At 44.3% G+C, this 19,897-nt stretch overlaps 1 protein-coding gene across 2 annotated transcripts in view; it reads left to right on the forward strand.

Moving 5' to 3' along the window:
- The window catches only part of LOC308362950 (receptor tyrosine-protein kinase erbB-4-like), a gene marked incomplete at its 3' end in the record, with an annotated part of 265,551 nt that overhangs the window by 125,788 nt on the left and 119,866 nt on the right, over positions 1-19,897 (forward strand). For both annotated transcript variants that reach the window (XM_080835676.1, XM_080835677.1), the window contains exon 2: positions 5,213-5,364. In XM_080835676.1, coding sequence (XP_080691802.1) covers positions 5,213-5,364 — 152 coding nt within the window. The remainder of the gene's footprint in view (positions 1-5,212; positions 5,365-19,897) is intronic.

The raw sequence follows: 19,897 nt of genomic DNA on the forward strand, positions 1-19,897 counted from the left end.
AAAAATAGCATGCAGTGGTGAGAGTTCAAGTTCGAGCATTTGTTCTCCCTGATCTGAGTTTTCTCTGCACTTAAAACATCTGCTGAATGGGAGAAAATGAGTTCCTCAGAACAATCACCTGCTCTGCTGGCTTCTCATTCTGGAAAAATAGGGCCAATCTAGTTACAATTACTGGGCTTTTTTTTGTCTCCTGCCTGAATTTTTAAAAAGGTTCCTGTCCCTTGTGTGCAACAAAGGAAACAAGCTGTGAGTAGAACTTTGCAAGAGAATTCCAAGACTCCGTTAAGGTTGTCATTTTACAAGTGCCTTGTAATACAAGTCCAAGTAAAACTCCAGGCACCCACAAGGGAGATAAACCAGTGTAGTGTGCTTTTGACTGCAATGGCATTAATTGAAGCTGAATGCATTGCATGTATCGCCACATTCTCCACACATCAACTTTTTTGTCACAGCCCACAGGCTGACTGTATGGATGGGAACGACTTTATCAGTGGAGTGAAAAAGACACGCCTAAAGCTTATTCCTGCACTTTCAATACTGCTGGTTTTCTGTTGCTTTTGTGAGTGCATTGGAGAATTAAGTTGCCGTTGTCGGGAGCGAGACGGCAGACCCTTGGGATGGACGGGAAGCGGTTTGCCTCTGGGTCAGGAACTGGATGTTTCTGCCACAGTCCAGCGCTGATTGCTGACTGGACAAAAAAATGTTTCCCCTCACCGCCCGCCCTCCCGGCTGTGTGACGCTTTTCCCGTGTATGCCCTGTCAAGCTCTCTCCAAAATAAATTAGTTCTGCCAGGAACGAGACCTGCATTTCGAAATGACACGGAGGAGAGGGGAGGGAGAAATGTACGCTGTCCATTGTTATTCCCTTGGCAATGGCAGATCCGCTGAGGAGTTTGAATTGGACGTGCTTTCCCAACCCAATACATTAACAGCGGTGTCCCGGCGTCTTGATGGTCAGGTTCCCATTGGGGAGGGCACATGAGATGGGGCAAGGTTGTGTGTGGGAGACGGTATGTGTTGGGTCTGTGTGTGTATGATGGGTTGGCATACCTTTTATATCTACTTTGTGGTACTTAACACTTAGCTTTATACAAGGGCGTAGGTTTGCATAGGGTTGGTAGGGACTAGTCACGACCAAAGTTTGGGAAAGACAAAAAAGTCCCTAGCCTACCAATATTTTGTTAATTTGAGAAAAAAAATAATTTTGCACAATATATTTGCAAACTCATTCGTATTATTATCAATACAATGTTCGTCGCCCAGAAGAGTTATAAATACATTTCTAAGTTTTCCAATGCGCCCTCGAGCCTGTGAGACAAGATTATGTCATTTAATTGGCTGAAGTGGCAGAGTTAGAAACACTACGTGAATCCTGAAAGAGTGCTGCTAGTAGTCTGATACGGTAAGCTACTAAATTCGCCAGGAAACAATAACGCCTCATATCAGTATTTCATTTGGTCTCAGCATTGATATTTTGACCCTTTTGTGCTCTGAAACGCCACCTAAAAAGAAAAGAGATGCCAGAAGTTTTTTCCACCATATAGAGCTATCAAAAAGCCCAGGTCGCTGTTAGTTAGCTAGTCGGAAAACTACCCACATTGCAAAGCTGCTAGCCCTAAATCGCCACCCATTGTACAATGGAAACATGTTTTGAAAGTTGTTAGTGTGTAGGGCATGTTACTTTAGCTTGCATTACATCTCGTCTTGTTGAAGCCAGAAGGATAAGCTACCCTACCCTGTTTAGACAATTTTACCCATGAATGTAATCAATCACACTGGCTATTTTGAGAATACATGTTATACTTGAAGGTAGTAAAAAGGTGCAATCAATTGGGATGCCCAAATGTATGTAGCATATAATTCATGAATACATTATTTCAATGCACTGCAATCCAGATGATGAAGGCTTAGTACAGCTCCATAAAACCTGAACCATTTACCTACATATTACAAATTAATTTCAGAACAAACAAATGCACTGCATGTACTTCTCATTAGGAAATTTTGTTCATTAAGGCAATATTTTGAAATGCATTCAGGAATCTAAGAAATCCAGTGCAGATGTAGTGCAGGTTGAGGAAGAAGCAGCTGGACCATCAGGGCTTCAGATGAGGTCTTACTCATGTTTGGGATATCCAAAAAGGACAACAAAAACATGTGATGTCAAGAAATGTGGAGAACGTTATTTTTTTTATTTAAACTAAGGGTTTATTATTGTTATTATGTTTAAATCAGTTCCAAGTTCCACAAGTTAGTAGTACACAAATGTTAATATATTCTAATAAAGTTTGCCTGTTAAATATAACATCAACTACATTTTTTAATTTATGGTGGGGGGGGGGGGGGGTCCCTACCAATGCTGAGACCAAACCTACGCCCTTGGCTTTATACATAGCCTCTCCAAGATAGCATTTTTTTGGGGTCCAGTAAGTAAACTGATATAGTTAATTGGTAAACAGAGTGTTCAAAACATTGATTTAAATATGGATTTAAAATCTTTAGATTAAATCTGTGTTTAGTTGGATATTAACAGACTAACTGGTACACTATAGAGATTTAATAACCTGGTGGATTTGTTTAAAATGGTAAGGGCACTTAGTTGAAAAGAAGTTCCTTTTAAGTGGATTTATGGCCTTGAGTTTAGAGGGAAACCAAAAACTACCTCCGGGATAATTGTGAAAACTTTTAATTCCGTATCTTCCAAACTCCAATGATTTGGCGGCGGGAGCCCCATGGGCTAGTGTTTTGGACATGCATTAAGTCTAGTCCAGGACTAATTTGCGATTTTTAATGGAGATTTTTTTTTTCCCCTTAATGAAAACATTCTAGATTTTTTTTAGACTTAATCCTTGCTTTGGAAACCAGCCCCAAGACTCCCAGGTGCTTATACAACAGAGATGGTAAACTGGTAATTGACTTTCCCTGGACCCTTCCCTCTACACCAGCTGGGAATTTCACCTTCGGACACCACATGGTGTCGTGTCTTTCTCATGGGCTCCCAGCTGGACTTTTATTCCCCCAGCCATGCCCTGTTTTCATCCTCTACAAAAATCAGGCCAAGGCCTTACCCTGTGTGTTTTATTGTGAGGTTAGCAGTGGGTTTGCTGTACTCTAAAGTGGTCAGCTCAGGGCCGTGTGTGTCTGTGTGTGTGGGTGTAAGAGGGGGGTTTGGGGGTGTGACTGCCCTAATCTAGGAAAACATTCACCCCAGGGGACTCAATAACTGCTTATTACTTTCGTCTCTCACTTCCAAAGCACCCCCGACACATACACACACACACACAGACACACACACACACACACACACACACACACACACACACAAAAACACACACACACACACACACACACACACACACACACACAAAAAAACACACACACACACACACAAAAACACACACACACACACACACATACACACACACACACACACACACACACACACACACACACTAACGCACTGCTGCTGTCTCGGCTAAAACCAGAGTTAACTCTGACCTTCTCTGGTCTGTCCACCAATCATTTTCTACATAAAGCTCCCTACCTCCCTCTCTCACTCTTTCTTACTTTCTTTTTTATTTATTTCTCTTTATGCTTTCCTTTCTCTCTCTGTTCTTTCCCTGCTTTCTTTCTACCCCGATCTCTGCACCTCCTTCCCTGTTTCCTCTGTTTGTGGTCACGCTCTCCCGCTCTCCCACCTAATCGAATAACTGATTTGGCAGAATTACACAAGCAAATTCTCATTTGTCTTCATGATATGGGCCGCCTTTGTCAGCTTCTATTTTTTTCCCCTTTCTCTTCATTGGAGTTGAAAGAGCAGGAATGAGCGTGATATTAAACAGGGAGGCTACCATGCCTTTTATTCTCTGCACTTGTGGCAACTCAAGGCTATGCACTGCTGAGAGGACACACACACACACACACACACACACACTGATATAGACACATCCATTCACCATAGAGAAAGAGAACTTGCGCAAGCTTGTCAGAGGATTGCACACACACAAAAACGTGCACACCTTAACAAACACTCAGTTATGTTAAGGTAGACTAATCTAGTTCCATAATCCATTACACCCACAGACACACGCACAAACACACACAAAATACATGAGACACACACATGCCAACTGTATCAGAGGGCCGGGGTGGTCTCTCAGGGCGAGGCGGGCATAGCCAGCTGACAGAGCAGATGGCACAGGGCCTGGTTGGCAAGGGTGTTTGATGGGTGGAAATAGGTGTGTTTAATTACTTGTCAAGTTCAAGCCCGGCCCAGGGCTAAAGGGGGCTTGTCTGCTCCTGTGTTGTGAGGTTCCTGATCATTGCTTTTCAGGCAGTGTGTCCATGTGTGAACCATGTTGTGTTTGTGTCTGTGGGTGTTTGTTTGTGTGTGTGTGTGTGTATATGTGTGTGTGTGTGTGTGTGTGTGTGTGTGTGTGTGTGTGTGTGTGTGTATGTGTGTGTGTGTGTGTGTGTGTGTGTGTGTGTGTGTGTGTGTGTGTGTGTGTGTGTGTGTGTCTGTGTCTGTGTGTGTGTGTCTGTGTGTTGATCTGTGTGTGTCTGATTATGTGTGTGAGAGAGTCATTCTCAGTTCACAGAACAGCAACTGACACCCGTGCTGATAGGCCTATCACCCTGTTGTGTGTGTGTGTGTGAGTGTGTAGTTTGAGTGTGTGTGTGTGTGTGTGTGTTCACAATCTGAAGCTCAGGCGCCTGATGGTGGCAGGGTCCGCTGTGGAAAAACAGACCTTCTACAAACAATTTTGCTGGTGGGAGTTTGGGAAATATCAATGTTTGCGCTGGTTTATCTTTGATCAGTGCAAATTGTGAACTCATGAAGAAACAACAGCATACATACAAGCAAATATTTTTTCTCCCTTGTATGGATCTTCACACTCTTGTGTATACATTTGTGAATGTTATGGTATGTTTGTGCACCTCTTTAAAAACCCTTGAGTTCATCCGATTTTAGACTCATAGATAGATACAAAATAGTGCTGAATTTCTTGTGTAATGGCCTTTGCTTCTTGTGTGTATTTATTGGTTGCTTTTTTCTCATGACACTAAATATTTTTTTCCGTTTCTGTTTCTCTTTTCTGATTCTTTTGTCTCTTTGTTTCTGTTATTTCTCCATTTCCCCTTTTCCCACTCTTTCTCTTTGTCTCTACCCCCCTCTCTCGCTATCTCTCAATCTCTCCGTCTCCACCTGCAGTATGTCCTGGCACAGACAACAAACTGAGCACGCTGTCGGACCTGGACCAGCAGTATCGAACCCTCCGCAAGCTCTACGAAAACTGTGAGGTGGTCATGGGCAACCTTGAGATCACCAGTATCGAGCGCCAACGCAACCTATCCTTTCTCAAGGTCAGTATCAACACTTCCATGCTCCTGCAAGGTCAGGGAGAGTGGATTCCTGAGAACTGTGTTCCTCTTTCTTTGAGACCTTGAGGTTGTTCTTTCCCCTTAAGAATGGCAGTGTCACCTGTCGCTGCCCCTAAAGGCCTTAAATGCTGTAATTGATTCTGTAAAGTTATGCTTGCATTGTGAAACATCAATGTAGAAATACAGCGTCACAATCTAATATGTGTGTGCATAGGTGTGGTGTATCACTATGCATAACAACAAAAATATACCTCTCATCATTTAAAAAAACCTAGCTATGAAGTCACTGCAATCAAATTTCATTCATGGAATGGATTTACCCTCATCACGCTAATGTAGAGCTTTGCATAATGGTATTCTGGTGACGTTTCAACAAAACATTTTTGGTGGATGTTGTAACCACCTATTGAACCTCCCACTTCAGCTGTGAAGCCTGTTTGTAGTGAAAGACCAACACTCCACCGTCTCTCATAACCAGCATTTAGCCGGGATCTTGCCTGTCTTTCATCGAACAGCATAACCTCTCTGAAGTCTCCTTATGGTGCTCACTGCTAGCGGTAGCACTGGCTGCCTCCCCTATCCACCCCCTCCCTGGAGGACCCCAGTGCCCCAGATAGGAGAGCCTCCTGTGGGGTGAGGAAGCGCACCTGACAGCTTCAGCCTGACCCTGTGGGAGCCGTTTGGGGGTTTGGCCTCTTAAATGGGGCCTCTCTCTCTCTCTCTGTCTCTCTCTCTGTCACTCTCTCGCTCTCTCTTTCTCTGTCTGTCTCTCTGTGGAGTGGAGAAGGGAGTGGGGAGTGAACAGGAAGCGATGGGGCTGGGAGTGTAAACGCACGACAGCAGCAGCAGATGCTGCTACGCTGATGGGGACGAGACCTCACTCAGCAGGGGGGACAAGTATGCAGGCACACACACACACACGTATGCAGGCACACACACACACACACACACACGTATGCATTCACACACACACACACACACACACTCACACACACACACACTCACACACACACACACACACACACACACACACACACACACACACACACACACACACACACACACACAGATATGCAAAGACAAATCACAAATGCATTCATGTCTCAGATGCATATACACATTCACAGTCTCACACTCTCACACACTCACACACACAGTCACTTACAGACACAGTCTCCTTCTCTCTCTATCTTTCTCTCTGTCTCTCTCCTGCACACACACACACACACACACACACACGCACGCACCCACACATGCACGCACACACACACACACACATACACAATACACACACACACACACACACACACACACACACACACACACACACACACACACACACACACACACACACACACACACACACACACGCACACACACACACACACACACACACACTGTTTTCCTCTGGTGCTGTGTAATGAGTTGAGGTGCGGCTAATTACCCCCGCCACAGTTTCAGAATGGAAACCATAAACATTTCCATTAGCCGCTGCATCATTAGCACAACAATTAGGCATCTGGGGGATTGATAAGGGCCTATCTGCAGGTATGATGTCTCCCTCTCTCTCTCTCTCTCTCTCTCTCTCTCTCTCTCTGCTCTCTCTCTTCTCGCACTCCTTCTGTCTGTCTGTCTCCTGCAGCCTCTGCCTCTTCATGTCTCTCCCCATGCCCATACAGTTTCTCATGCTCTCCTCTCCTCTCCATTCTACTTCTCGTTTTGTCCCCGTTCTCTCTCGATTGTATGCATGTGTGTGTGTGTGTGTGTGTGTGTGTGTGTGTGTGTGTGTGTGTGTGTGTGTGTGTGTGTGTGTGTGTGGGCTGTGTGTGTGTGTGTCTGTGTGTGTCTGTGTGATTCATAAATGCGGATCCATGTGGATTTTCTTCTCTTTTTTACATCACTGTGAATGGCATTAATTGATAATGAAGCATTCACAGAGCTGGGGTAGATTTTCATAATGTAAGTCCATTTAAGTTTAATCAGAAGAAGCACCCTCGAACTCTGCTGAAACCATCATCTATTCTGTAAGCTACGATGCCATTTTTTCAAATACCTCTCAAATGTGGTATTTTTGAGTGGCCAAAATGGATGAACTTTGAATAATGAATAATTATGGACTCTATTTTTACAAAATTGAAAGAAGCACTGTCAATGTCTAAGCAGTCTGAATCACAGTTCGGAACAGGCCATTCTGATTTTCTGATCAGAGCTCCGTTGGAATTCTCCCATTATTAATTAAAGCTGATAACAAATTCTAAGCAGCCCGGCCCGCTTACAGCAACTGGTGCAATCATGAAGCGCTCGCAGACCCGTCTGCATCTCCATCTCGCTCTCCTTTTTGGGAGAGCTGATTAGAAGCCCAATCAAATTCTACAGCCCCAATTGTACCTGTTCATGCAAAGAGGATCTGATAGGACGTTTTGGGAGACCATGACCAATTGATGAAGTATTAAGAAAAAATAGGAACAAGCAAGAATAAATCTCTCTAGCTCTCTCTCCCTCGCTCTCTAGGTCTCTCCCACTCTCCCTCTCTCTCCCTTTCTCTAGCTCTCTCTCTCTCTCTCTCTCTCTCTCTCTCTAGCCCTCTCCATCTCTCTCTAGGTCTCTAGCCATCTCCCTCTCTCTCTAGGTCTCTCCCACTCTCCGTCTCTCTCCCTCTCTCAAGCTCTCTCTCTCTCTCTCCCTCTCTCTGTAGTTCTCTCCCTCTCTCTAGCTCTCTCCCTCTCTCTCTAGTTCTCTTGAATATGGACCCTATGTAAAAAAAAGAAATCTGATATATAGTATACATACAAACGGACAGAGATAGTAATTAAGTTTGTTAGCTAGTAAGTAAGAAAGGTAAATAAACACCGTATATAGATCAAATATATACAATATATAGACAGATATAGATATATCAGATATATCAGAGAAGACGAACTTAGAAGAACCTCCAGTCCGCTTTTTCAATCCTTATGGTCTTTTACAAACCTCAGCCAGGCAAAGTACAACGTTGTCCCGGAAGAAAAACTTGCTTCCTTTTGCTCTGACAATGTTCCCCAACTCTGAGAAGTGTTTTTTCCAGCAGGGCAATGCTCCATGCCACACAGCCAGGCCAGTAAAGGTGTGGATGGAGTACCACCAGATCAGGACCCTGTCATGGCCAGCCCAATTTCGAGACCTGAATCCAATAACAAACCTCTGAAATGTGATCAAGAGGAAGATGGATGGTCACAAGCCATGAAAAGAAGCCGAGCTGCTTGAATTCTTGCGCCAGGAGTAGCATAAAGTCACCCAACGGCAATGTGAAAGACTGGTGGAGAGCATGCCAAGACACATGAAAGTTGTGATTTTAAATCAAGGTTATTCCACCAAATATTGATTTCTGAACTCTTCCTAAGTGTAAGCATTAGTATTGTGTAGTTTAAAAATGAATATGAGCTTGTTTTCTTTGCATTATTCAAGATCTGAAGACACTGCATCAATTTTGCTATTTTGACCAATTGTCATTTTTCTGCAAATAAATGATCTAAATGACAATATTTTTATTGGAAATTTGGTAGGAATGTTGCCAGTAGGTTATAGAATAAAACAAAAATGTACATTTTACTTTAACACATACCAATAAATAGTAAAACCAGAGAAACTGATAATTTTGAAGTGGTCTCTTAATTTTTTCCGCGGCTGTATATATATACAGTATATATAGATAGATATATAGATAGATAGATAGATATATAGATAGATAGATAGATAGATAGATAGATAGATAGATAGATAGATAGATAGATAGATAGATAGATAGATAGATAAATAAATAGATAGATAGATACAATGAGATAGAAGAAATCAAAGGCAGACATATCCCTGTGCAGCAGTTGAGCTTATGAAAGAGTTCTGGTCGGAGCTAGGCTTTGTTGGCATGGTTGTGCATCGGGGGCTACCTGCCTGGGCATGGCACAGTGTGACAGGGACAGGACAGCCTCTCTGCGGGGAAGGACTAGGGAGTTGAGATTCTTCTCAGCACACAGTCCCCCCCCCCCCCCACCCCCCATCTCTCTCCCCATTCTGCTGAGACAGGTGTGCTTTCAAAGGGAGGGATGAAGAGAGAGGGAGGGAGAGAGTTCTGAGGAGATAAATAGGAATAGAAAAATATACAGTGGTAAAAAACAGGGAGGATAGAGTGGGGGGAGGAGGGAGAGTTGCCAGAGTTGAGAGGGCAGTTTGTGAGTGTGTGTGTATGTGTGTGTGAATACATGTGAATGTATGTGTGTGCATGTGAGTGTGTGTGTGTGTGTGTGTGTGTGTGTGTGTGTGTGTTTGTGTGTGTGTGTGTGTGTGTGTGAGCGTGTGTGTGTGTGTGTGTGTGTGTGTGTGTTTGTGTGTGTGTGAACAAGTGAGTGTACAGAATAAGTGAGAGAGAAGAAAGGGCAGAGGCAGAGGAAGAGGTAGAGAGTGAGGGAGCAAAAGACAGGAACACATCCCTTTGAGGTTCCTTTGATTTCTGTTTTTCTAAGTGGGTTTGTGTATTTGTCTGCAAAATACGATCCAATGCAAGAATATTGTCCCTGGGTGTGGGTCCCAAGGATACAGTCATCATGGATTTTCTGCGTGTTTTTCTCTTCCCGTTTCTTCTTTTTCCTGTCTTCCTCTCTATCTCCACCTTTTTTCCTTCTCTTTGAGGGCAGGAAAGGCAGAAATCCTTTTTTAAATCCCCCTCTTTTGATTCATCATTTACTTGGTGCTGGTATAGCAGTCAGGGAGAGTGCAGTGCCTGTCTTGGGGCTGTCTGCTCTTATTCTCCAACGGGGTGTGTTGTGTTCGGTATGACGTGATTAACAGCCACCACATGTGATACAGTGGTTCGGTTTGTTAGAAAAGTGCCAAAGGACTGGGTAGTTGTTTTGTTTTTACAACAAAGCTTTTTAATAATTAGATATTAAGACACATTTGTCGAGCAAGACCCGGAAGCATATTGCCAAAAGTTTCCTCAGGAAATATATGAATATATATATTAAAATGTTAAATGTTAAATGTTAAAAATGGACACAAAAGTAGGAAATGCATTTGTGTTAAAATCTTGATGTATGGCAGGTATTCTGCCATTTTTTGCACCTCACAACAGAGGGCTCATTGGAGAGAGGGTGTGGGAAGGAGAAAGAGGAGAATGGGGGAGAAACCGGTTGATATTTCTCAGTACGGTGTTGCTCTCTGCGTCTTGTCACTCGAGTTTGTTGTCGCACATCTCGCGGGTCTGTCGCGATCGATGCCGGCCGGCCATTGAGGGGCCCTGTCAGGGCCGAACGCACCGGCTACCCGTGGAGCCACCCTGCCCCCCCCTAATGATGTTACACACTTTGATTGACTCTTCATTAAAGGCTGATCAATCAGGCTGGTGGCGCCCCGGCCTTGTGCTCTGCTTACGCACAGAATCCCAGAGTGGCTCCCAAGTCCCACCTGCCCGGAGCCCTTTACGATGATGGCCTCTTATTTTTTTCTCTTCTCTGCTCTGTTCTTTTCTTCCTCTTCTTCACCTTTGAAAGTATTGACTTACGTTGACATGCACACATACACGCAAATACACAGACAACGATAAAAACTATAAAAACTAACTACACTAAATGTGCACACACATGTACGTATGTTGCAGAAATACCTCCACTGATATGATTTTGAAATGATTACTAAAGTATAGCAAATGAACAACAACAAATTCATTTTGGGACATGCACAATTCTATATACAAAGTCTTCTGTTTCACATTCTCTTACACACTCTCATTTTGTCTTTCTGATAAACACACACACAGACACACACACACACACAGAGTTGACACATTTGCCTGAGAGACCGATGAAGCTTCAATCAACACTTGTTTGTTTTTCTTTTTAGCACAAGACGTGTGTAATAACAGGAGGGCTCATGTATTTTTGAGGGACCCGGAAGGTTCCAAACCTTTCTGCCCCGAGGTGGGCTTGATAACCGTTTCTTTGTTGATACGCCATGGCTCAGGCTCATATCAATCGTGCAGAATATCTTTTTTACACCTATAATCCTTACTGGGAAAACAAGTTTCTCTCCCTCTCTTTCGCATTCTTTCCCACACTTATATTTCTACCCATTTAGTTTCTCTCTCCTCCTACCCTCTCTTCTCAGTCTTGGCATGACATACCACATCCATACACACAACACACAACACACAACACACAACACACATACACACATACACACATACACACATACACACATGCAATGAGAGAGAGAGACAGAGAGAAAGAGAGAGAAATGTGCACAATTCTGTTCAGAACATGACCGTCCTCCTTGTTATCATGCCTCAGTCATCATATTAAATCCAATTGCTTCTTAGCTCGTTACAAAACGTGTAATTTGCTCTGATCCCTCTAATCTTCATCCTGCACATTAAGCTACGGCAGGAATCTAAGACGCGCACACCTTGTGGGTCGACCTCTGCCTGGTCAGCAGGTCCGCAGGACGGCTGGAATGCACCGGAAACAAAGGCGCAATGGAGCCCACGCACTGTTCCCAGGCCTGTCAGCAACACAAATGGCCGCTTTGTCGGGTGGCCTCCACGAGGCTGCCTTCCCAGCATCCTGTGCATGTTGAGGAGCAGAGGGACACTGGGGCATTGAGTTTTTTTTTCACCTGTATGCTTGTGTGTAGGCTGACAGGGAAGGCGACACTGTGAAAATGGAAAAAGAGAGAGGAGGCTTTTGTTAATGCCAGAAGAAAAGGGGACTTGTGGTAGTTCAGGCGGGCAGGCACTGACTACAGTGCAAGTGCGAATATGCCTTTTATACACTTATGCTTGAAACAACACACACACACACACACACACACACACACACACACATCTGAACAGACACAAAAGTTTTGGGCTGTTTTGACAGTTGTGTTTGTCATGTACTTTTTGTCCTCCATGTAGACAAACACACACACACACGCACACGCACACGCACACGCACACACACACACACACGCACACGCACACGCACACGCACACGCACACGCACACACACACACACAAACACACACTCACACACACACACACACACACACACTTGTCTCCATCCCTCTCTATCTCTCTCATGCACACATTTACAGACTCATTGACACAATGTAAGGAGTAGCACCACACCACTCCCCTCCACTTTGGGGGGACTGGCTACTGAGCTCTTATCACCAATGCCCCCAGCCGCAGTGAGGGAGAGAGAAAGAGAAGAGAGGGAGAGAGAAGAGAGACGGAGCGGAGAAATGTGGACATAAGAGCAGTCCAGTACTCTGTTTCAGACTGACAACTTTAATGCCTATCTCCTCACTGCAAAAAGGAGAGAGCAAAGGGGAGGGGAAAGCAAAGAGGTGGATGTGAGTGAAAAAAGAAGCAAGAACAAATAGGTGGAGAAAAGAAAATGAAAGGGAGAGTGGAGAGAGAGAGAGAGAGAGAGAGAGAGAAAGAGAGAGAGAGAGGGAGAGAGAGAGGGAGAGATTGAAAAGAGTAAAAAGGGCAGTTTAAAAAGAACATGAAGAGAATATGTCAGAGAATCCCCAGAAGAGTCCCATTCACACTTTGTATGGTTTTCAAGAACAATCCAGCCACTTTTGAGCCACTGGAACACCATTGCTACTGGAGGACCACAAATATCCTTGAGACATGTTCAACTTCTTCTCAGGGAAGTGGGAGCTCACTGTCAAGTGTTTTGGGGTCCCTCTTCTGCCTCTTCTCGTCCATATCAGATGGAGTTTGGAGAGGGTTTTTTTATTCCCAAGCCCTGCCTCCCAGGCCCTTTCAAATTCGTCCGAAGCTTTTGTGAATATTTGGCCTTTTGATGACTCTGTGTCTCTTTCATATCAAAGCACCTCTCATCTTAAGATGGAGCTTTAACTCTGCCTGTCCCCTTTACTTTGCCCTTGCAGCAAGAGATGGGATGGAGAAAGGTAGTGCTAAAGAATCCCTGGATATTTGGAATTCATTTGGTCGTTGGGCCTTCTTTTAAATATGTTGTTAAATATGTTGTTGACATTGCTTGGTGGAGGATTGGGTTTTGATCAATGTGTACTGGATAATTATTAAATTAATTATGAAACTGGACTTTTGATATTTGGCAAGCAAGTGCTTTTCTATATATAATTATATCACTCAAAATTTGAGAATAAAAAATGATCCCTGGTAACTTGCAAGGCCATTTATTATCTGCTGATTCTAGTTAATGAATGTATTTCCAGTCCATGTTTCAAGCCTGTTTTGTTGCATTTCCCAAGTCAGTAGTGAATTCCTTTCCTTGTACTTGACGCTCTCCTCTTGACAAAATTGCAAGGCGCCATTGTTAGGTGGCCTCATTAGGATTGTACAAACGTTTAGCTTAGAAACAATTGTGCCATCCATCAGCCGCGGAGCATAATAGCCCACCCACGCTTACAAAATGTTGATTAGCATCCAATTCCAGTCAGAGCTGGACACATTGCCGGTGGACACGACAAGAGGGTTGTTTTGGTGGGGGTGGGGGTTGGGGGATCATAGAGGAATAGAACAAACCCCCCTCTCAACCCCCATCATGATTTCTTCATAACCACCTCTGGGACACACACACACACACACACACACTCACACTCTCGCTTTATCCCTCAACCCTCTCCTTAGCGCCAACCCCACGAAATCCAATTGCTTGCTTGTAATTAGGATGTAGTGAGGAATAGTCTCAGTCATTAATCAAGGCCAGTCGTATGAGAGGGGATTGTCCGGCTCAGTGGCCTCTGTAGAAGTGTGTGTGTGTGTGTGTGTGTGTGTGTGACTGGCTGTTTAGCTAAACACCCAGCCACCCGTTTTTCACACACACACACACACACATGTGTGCACTCTCACACTCACACGTGCAAACAAACAAACAAACAAACAAATAAGCAAACACACAATGAAAATGAAGACAGAATTGAAACATAAAGGATTTACTTCCTAGCTCGGATCTTTCCATTTTCTTTCATGTTCTTGAATCCATATGCAGAAAAGACACATTACATGTTTGTTTGTGTGTATTATAACAAAGTTAGTTTTTAATTTTTCAAGTTGCTAGTTTCACAGGAAGCTTAATTTCTGCTTTCAGTGTAGCTTGACTCCAGTTTAGCCCGCTTTTGAGCCATGACCACTTAGTCATTTGTCTCCCCTGTAAGTCAGAGCCATTATTTGCCATGAGAGAGAGAGAGAGAGAGAGAGAGAGAGAGAGAGAGAGAGAGGATGTCAGAGAGGGCGAGTGCGAGCGAACTGACACCACTCTACCTCCGCCACTTTCCCTCTTCAGTTGCGGGAGTCGAGTGGGTTTTTTCCGTTCAATGAGCAGCGCCCTCCACCAGGCGCACAGGAGCAGTCGTCACCCGTGATAGCAGAGGAGGGAGGGGGGTTGGGGGGGTTCAAGAGGGTCGAATGGCGGGTGGGGAGAAGGGCGGCCTAATGGTGCCATTTCATTATCCGCCCCGCCAGTGACAGTGAGAGATAAGAGGCAGGGGCACTGTCGTCGCACAAGGGCTCCAAAGCGCCGCTCCGCTGCTCTCGCGCGCAGGAATGTTATCGTAATTACAGCTCTTTATGGTGAAATTAGCACATCGCTAACATTCGCCCCTTTTTTTCCACCACGTACAAATGACAGAGTGCCATTGGATCAAACATATTAATGCTTTTGGTAATTATATACTTTTTTACCCCCTTCCTGTTGTAGGCATGAATTAGCATGAAAGGAAAATTACTCTCTTCTTCACTTCCCCATGTGTGGTTTTTTTTCTCAAATGAAAAAGACAAACAAACAGACGAATCCATTTCTGGGGGAGAGGTGAGGAGAAGAGCAGTTTAGGTCTCAGGGGAGAAAGATACACATTTGAATTTAAAACACAGCTTCTATCATTTTGTTTTTCATGACCGTTTGTGACCACGGTTTAAAACAATGGAGTGTATTTTGGTTGCTGAAGTTCAACTTAAATCGGCTAGAGAGAAGGGCTGCAAAAACCAACATCCTGACGTTGAAATCAGACACAGTTTGAGAAATCATATGGTATATCCCTGTCAAAATCAACAATAGTTATCAAATGATGTTAAATAAATCTCCTGCCATTAGTGTTATAATGTCTTGTGTCCTCATAACTAAACGAATGCCCAAAGGGAGACATACTATTGTTTAAAAAAAAAAAAGTGAAGACAGCTTTTTTAATTCAAACTTTTATTAAAATGCACTGGACCATCTTAAATATGATAATCCATCCATATTCATTCAGGTGTGAGTACTTCTGCAATAGACACTTTTGTCTGCCTGTGTGTGTGTGTGTGTGTGTATACCCTGGAGGTAGCTGCCTTTTTAATGTTTAGCTTGATTAACCAAGAGTCACGAGTCTTGAGGATTGTTCTATCAATGCTGCTGGGGCCGGCTCCGGCTCCCGCTCTGTCAAGGAATCGATTTCAGCGACTGCACATCCTGGTATCGACTCCAGCCAAGGCCTACAGATGGCGAGAGTAACTGCGACTTTCACATGAAAAGGGGTGTGTGTGTGGCGCGGGCCGGGGCGGGGGGGGTCCTGCACTTGGAGCTGCGTGTCAGTGTGAGGGAGGTTTGGGAGGGGGGTTTGGGAGAAAGGAGGAAGCGCCGGGGCCGAGCCAGCAGCTTACCGCTACCGCAGAGCTCCATCTTCCCCCGACCAGACAGGCAATTATGTTTTATTATGTGATGGATGCCTTGCATTATGTGAGGCCAGAGCAGACAGTCAGTACTCGGTGAGGAGAAATATCTGTCAGTCAATGGCAGTTCTCTCTCTTTCTCTTTTTTGTTATCATTTTGTGCTTTTTTTTTTGCTTTGCCTCCTCTGACCAAAGCCATGAGAAAGTGTTTGTGAGCCTCTCTCATATCTGTGGTTTTGGGGATGTGTGCGGGGAAAAAATTGATGCAGATAAGAGTGGTGTTCCTTCCAGAGACTTTAAAATAGTTCCCTGATGTGTATGCAATGTATGTATGTGTGTGTCTGTGTCTGCGTGTGCTGGTGTGTTTCTGTGGATCCCCGAACAATTTTTTGGTGAAATGCTTGCTGTAAACAGTGGCATGGAGGGGGGTGCGGTGACGGGGCTGCTGGGGCCGGTGCTGTCGGCCGCCCCACGGCTCCGCGGGGTTTGTTTTCGTATTAGCAGCAGACTGATAGGAACGAGACGCGACGGGACTGGGTGAGACACGGGGTGCCCCTGTGGACCCGGGCCGATGCGCACCGGCAGTTTAGGGGCAAACATCCACTCCTGTCTGGCGGTGTGAATTCTGGGTAAAATGAGGCAGTGAAATGTCTCTCGGGGGCGCATCACTCCCTCATTCAACCCCCCACCCGTATGACCTTACGTCAAGCTCTTTGAGGGAGACTCAGTGTCAGAATCTCCCCCATCAGATCATAAAGAAAATGCTGATTGTTATTTCCACTGAGTTGCCCTCTACTACACTCTAATGAGGCACGAATAGATGAGCCCATGCTACCCCCATTCCACACACACACACACACACACACACACACACACACACACACACACACACACACACACACACACACACACACACACACACACCTCCAATGCGTCCATCTACTTCTCCCACACCGCAATTGCTAATTCAGGGATTTTCATTTCGATAATGAGATTTAGTAATGGTTCAATAGTGTAATGTTTGATGTGACTTTAATGGTGCAGCAAAACGTATGAGAATATTAGCTAGCCAGCCAGTCAGGAAGGCAGTCAAAGGGGGTGGGGGGGGTGGTGGGTGGAGGTGTGTGAGGGATGACTGTCTCTCCCACTGTCCCTTTTCCGGCTCCTTCTGAACTCGCGGGAACTTGCTATCGCTGCTAACAGTTTTTCGCCGAACTCACCTGGGCACAGGGCTGATTGGATCTGACACAGTGCACTGGCCGGGGTCTCAGAGGTGAAATTAATTTCTTACAGCAATTACAGACAGCAGGAAGTGATTACTGTCAAATTAAAAGGTGTGACAATAAAAGCGTGCAATAATTGAACGATCGCCATTCATCAGATCCTCTGTGTGCCTTTTGCACATCAAATTGGACAATATTGGCCATGCACAGACATACCTGTGCCATGATTAAGTCACTAAATCAATTAGCATATTCAGTGCTTTCCCTCAGTGCAACCGGGTTGTCATCCTCTGTCTGAGGTTCCTTTCCAGTTAAATGCCCTCTTCTCACCTCGGTATCAGTCTACATAGATGCATTAACACAGTGTCACGCTTAAATTCCTCGAGTGTGCCCGGGCATTGTTTCAGCTTGCAGAACATGGAAAACCACACAAAAATGTCAGAGTGTTATGAATGCTGTACATTTCAGAATTTCTTTCTTTTGATTAGATTAACACACCTCTATATTTTGGATAAATGGACTGGCTAATTTTGGACTGTATAACCTACTTAGCATTTCACCAAGGCAGAAGAGGAAGCTCCTGTTATTTTTTACTTATTATAAAAATTGCTATCAATTAAATATCTCTATGTAGACACTTTCCCTTTACTGAAGCTTTTTTATTTTGTGAAGGGTCCTATTTACAGCTTGGAATCCCTTTAGAAATTCATAGAAAAAAGGCATGTGACTCACTCATTATATACATATTACCCCTAAGGCATTCATACCAGAGCAGCATTAAGTGTTGTGTTAAAATGGATCGTTTAGTAACGGTATTTATAGGAGAGCGAGGGGACACTTGCTATACAAAATTACAATATTGTAATATGTCATGTTCATTATGATATCCATTTCCCGGCTACAGAGGACGCCCCAGTCGTCTACCTCTACATGAATGGAGATGCAAATGCAGCCGTTTGTAAAAATACAATCAGACTAGTATGTGTTGCGATTCATTGAACATACATTGACATATAATCCCAATATGTACATATTTGATGAGACAAACAAAGCACACAACAACAGAGGATCTTCAATTAGGACATAGATGTATCAAAGACTAGCAAGTTCACTGAATAAACATTGGCTGCAGACTGTGTCATATTAAACATTCAAACGATGAGTGCTGAGGCTGGGATGAGAATGAGAACACTATGTAAGGGATAATGTATAGAACTCAGGTCATTGTCTCAGCAACGGTCCGCTATCGGTTAATAACGGACCGCAGAACGTTGGGAAGCCCCATTCAAGTGAATGGAGCATTCTACAGCATTAAAAAGAGCCGTGTAATAATTACATGTAGCCATTCCAAATTAGCTTTTTTTTTTTGCCTACAAAATGTCCACCACTGTCCTCCAGTGTTTTCAGACAACGCAAACTCTTCCACTGGCTCCATTATACATTTAATGCAGGAACACAGTGCATTAGAGAGCCTCTTAATAGTCTCTGCCACCTGGCTTAAATCTCCACCAAGTCAACAAGTACAACACTCCTCTGAATGTGTCTCACTTGACCTTCATTGGACATTGGACATGACATTTACTCTGTGCTGGGTTCAGACTTTACTTTTCAAAGAGGAGCTCAGTGTCCTTGGTTGCTATAGGTTATTTTTTTAACGCTTCATGTGATAGGAAATTCATAGACCACTCGACTTACACACAGCGACCGTAATAATTTGCCATTAGCAACAGCAACAATGCTCCTTTTTATCGCACAGGAAGCAGCTGTTTGTGTTGAATTCATTAATGTCTTTCAGCGCCGCTAATTTTTCTCTCAAGTGTCATCCAATGATTAGTGGTGGTTTGTTGGGCTCTTTAAAGGCTCCCCCTTCCCCCTTCCCCTGCTAGAACTTTATGATAGTTCCTGTAAGGTACTGATACCGTGGGACTTCCCATTTTGGTGAGGCAGACGCTGTGGTTCCACGCCCCCCCCCCCCCCCCCCCCCCCCCAAACCCACACGCCAGTGGTGGTTGAAAACTTTGCCTGCAGCAACCGTTGATATTAAAATGAGTGCTCAAACGCGGCTTAATTTATGGCGCTCTTCAAATTGTTTCCCTCTATGGATTTTTAATATCTGCCGGTGACAGCTGGTTTTCGGCAAATATGCGTGGCGTCATGTCGTCTGCCACATGGAGCGGAACAAACAGATTGCGTTAAATAGTGACAGTGACATTTATATTGTTTTTGCCGCGATTGAAATGCGTAAGGGGACACCGGTGGCCCTCTGGCCCTGCGTCGCCGCGTTTTCGCCTGGAAATTGATAATGATGATGCCCGAGAATGCCAGCGGCCCCAATCAGTGAAGAGTCCCAACCCTGCAGTAGTCTACTACCACCGCACAGCCAATCAGTGAAGAGTCCCAACCCTACAGTAGTCTACTACCACCGCACAGCCCGGTAACTGGGTTTGATTTTCTCAAATGACTCAAGTGACTCATGACGCTTAATGTTTGCTATGATTTGTAAAATGTTCGTTTTTAACCAGCGGTGGTTCTGTAGGAAGTATAACATCCATACTGTTCGATACACTATGTCGTTCAGGATAGTCGGGGCTTTTTTTTATGGACTCTGTCTTTATGTGTCCATTAAAATGTGCATCCAGTT

Source organism: Sprattus sprattus (genome assembly GCF_963457725.1).
Source record: "Sprattus sprattus genome assembly, chromosome: 3".
NCBI lineage: Eukaryota > Metazoa > Chordata > Actinopteri > Clupeiformes > Clupeidae > Sprattus > Sprattus sprattus.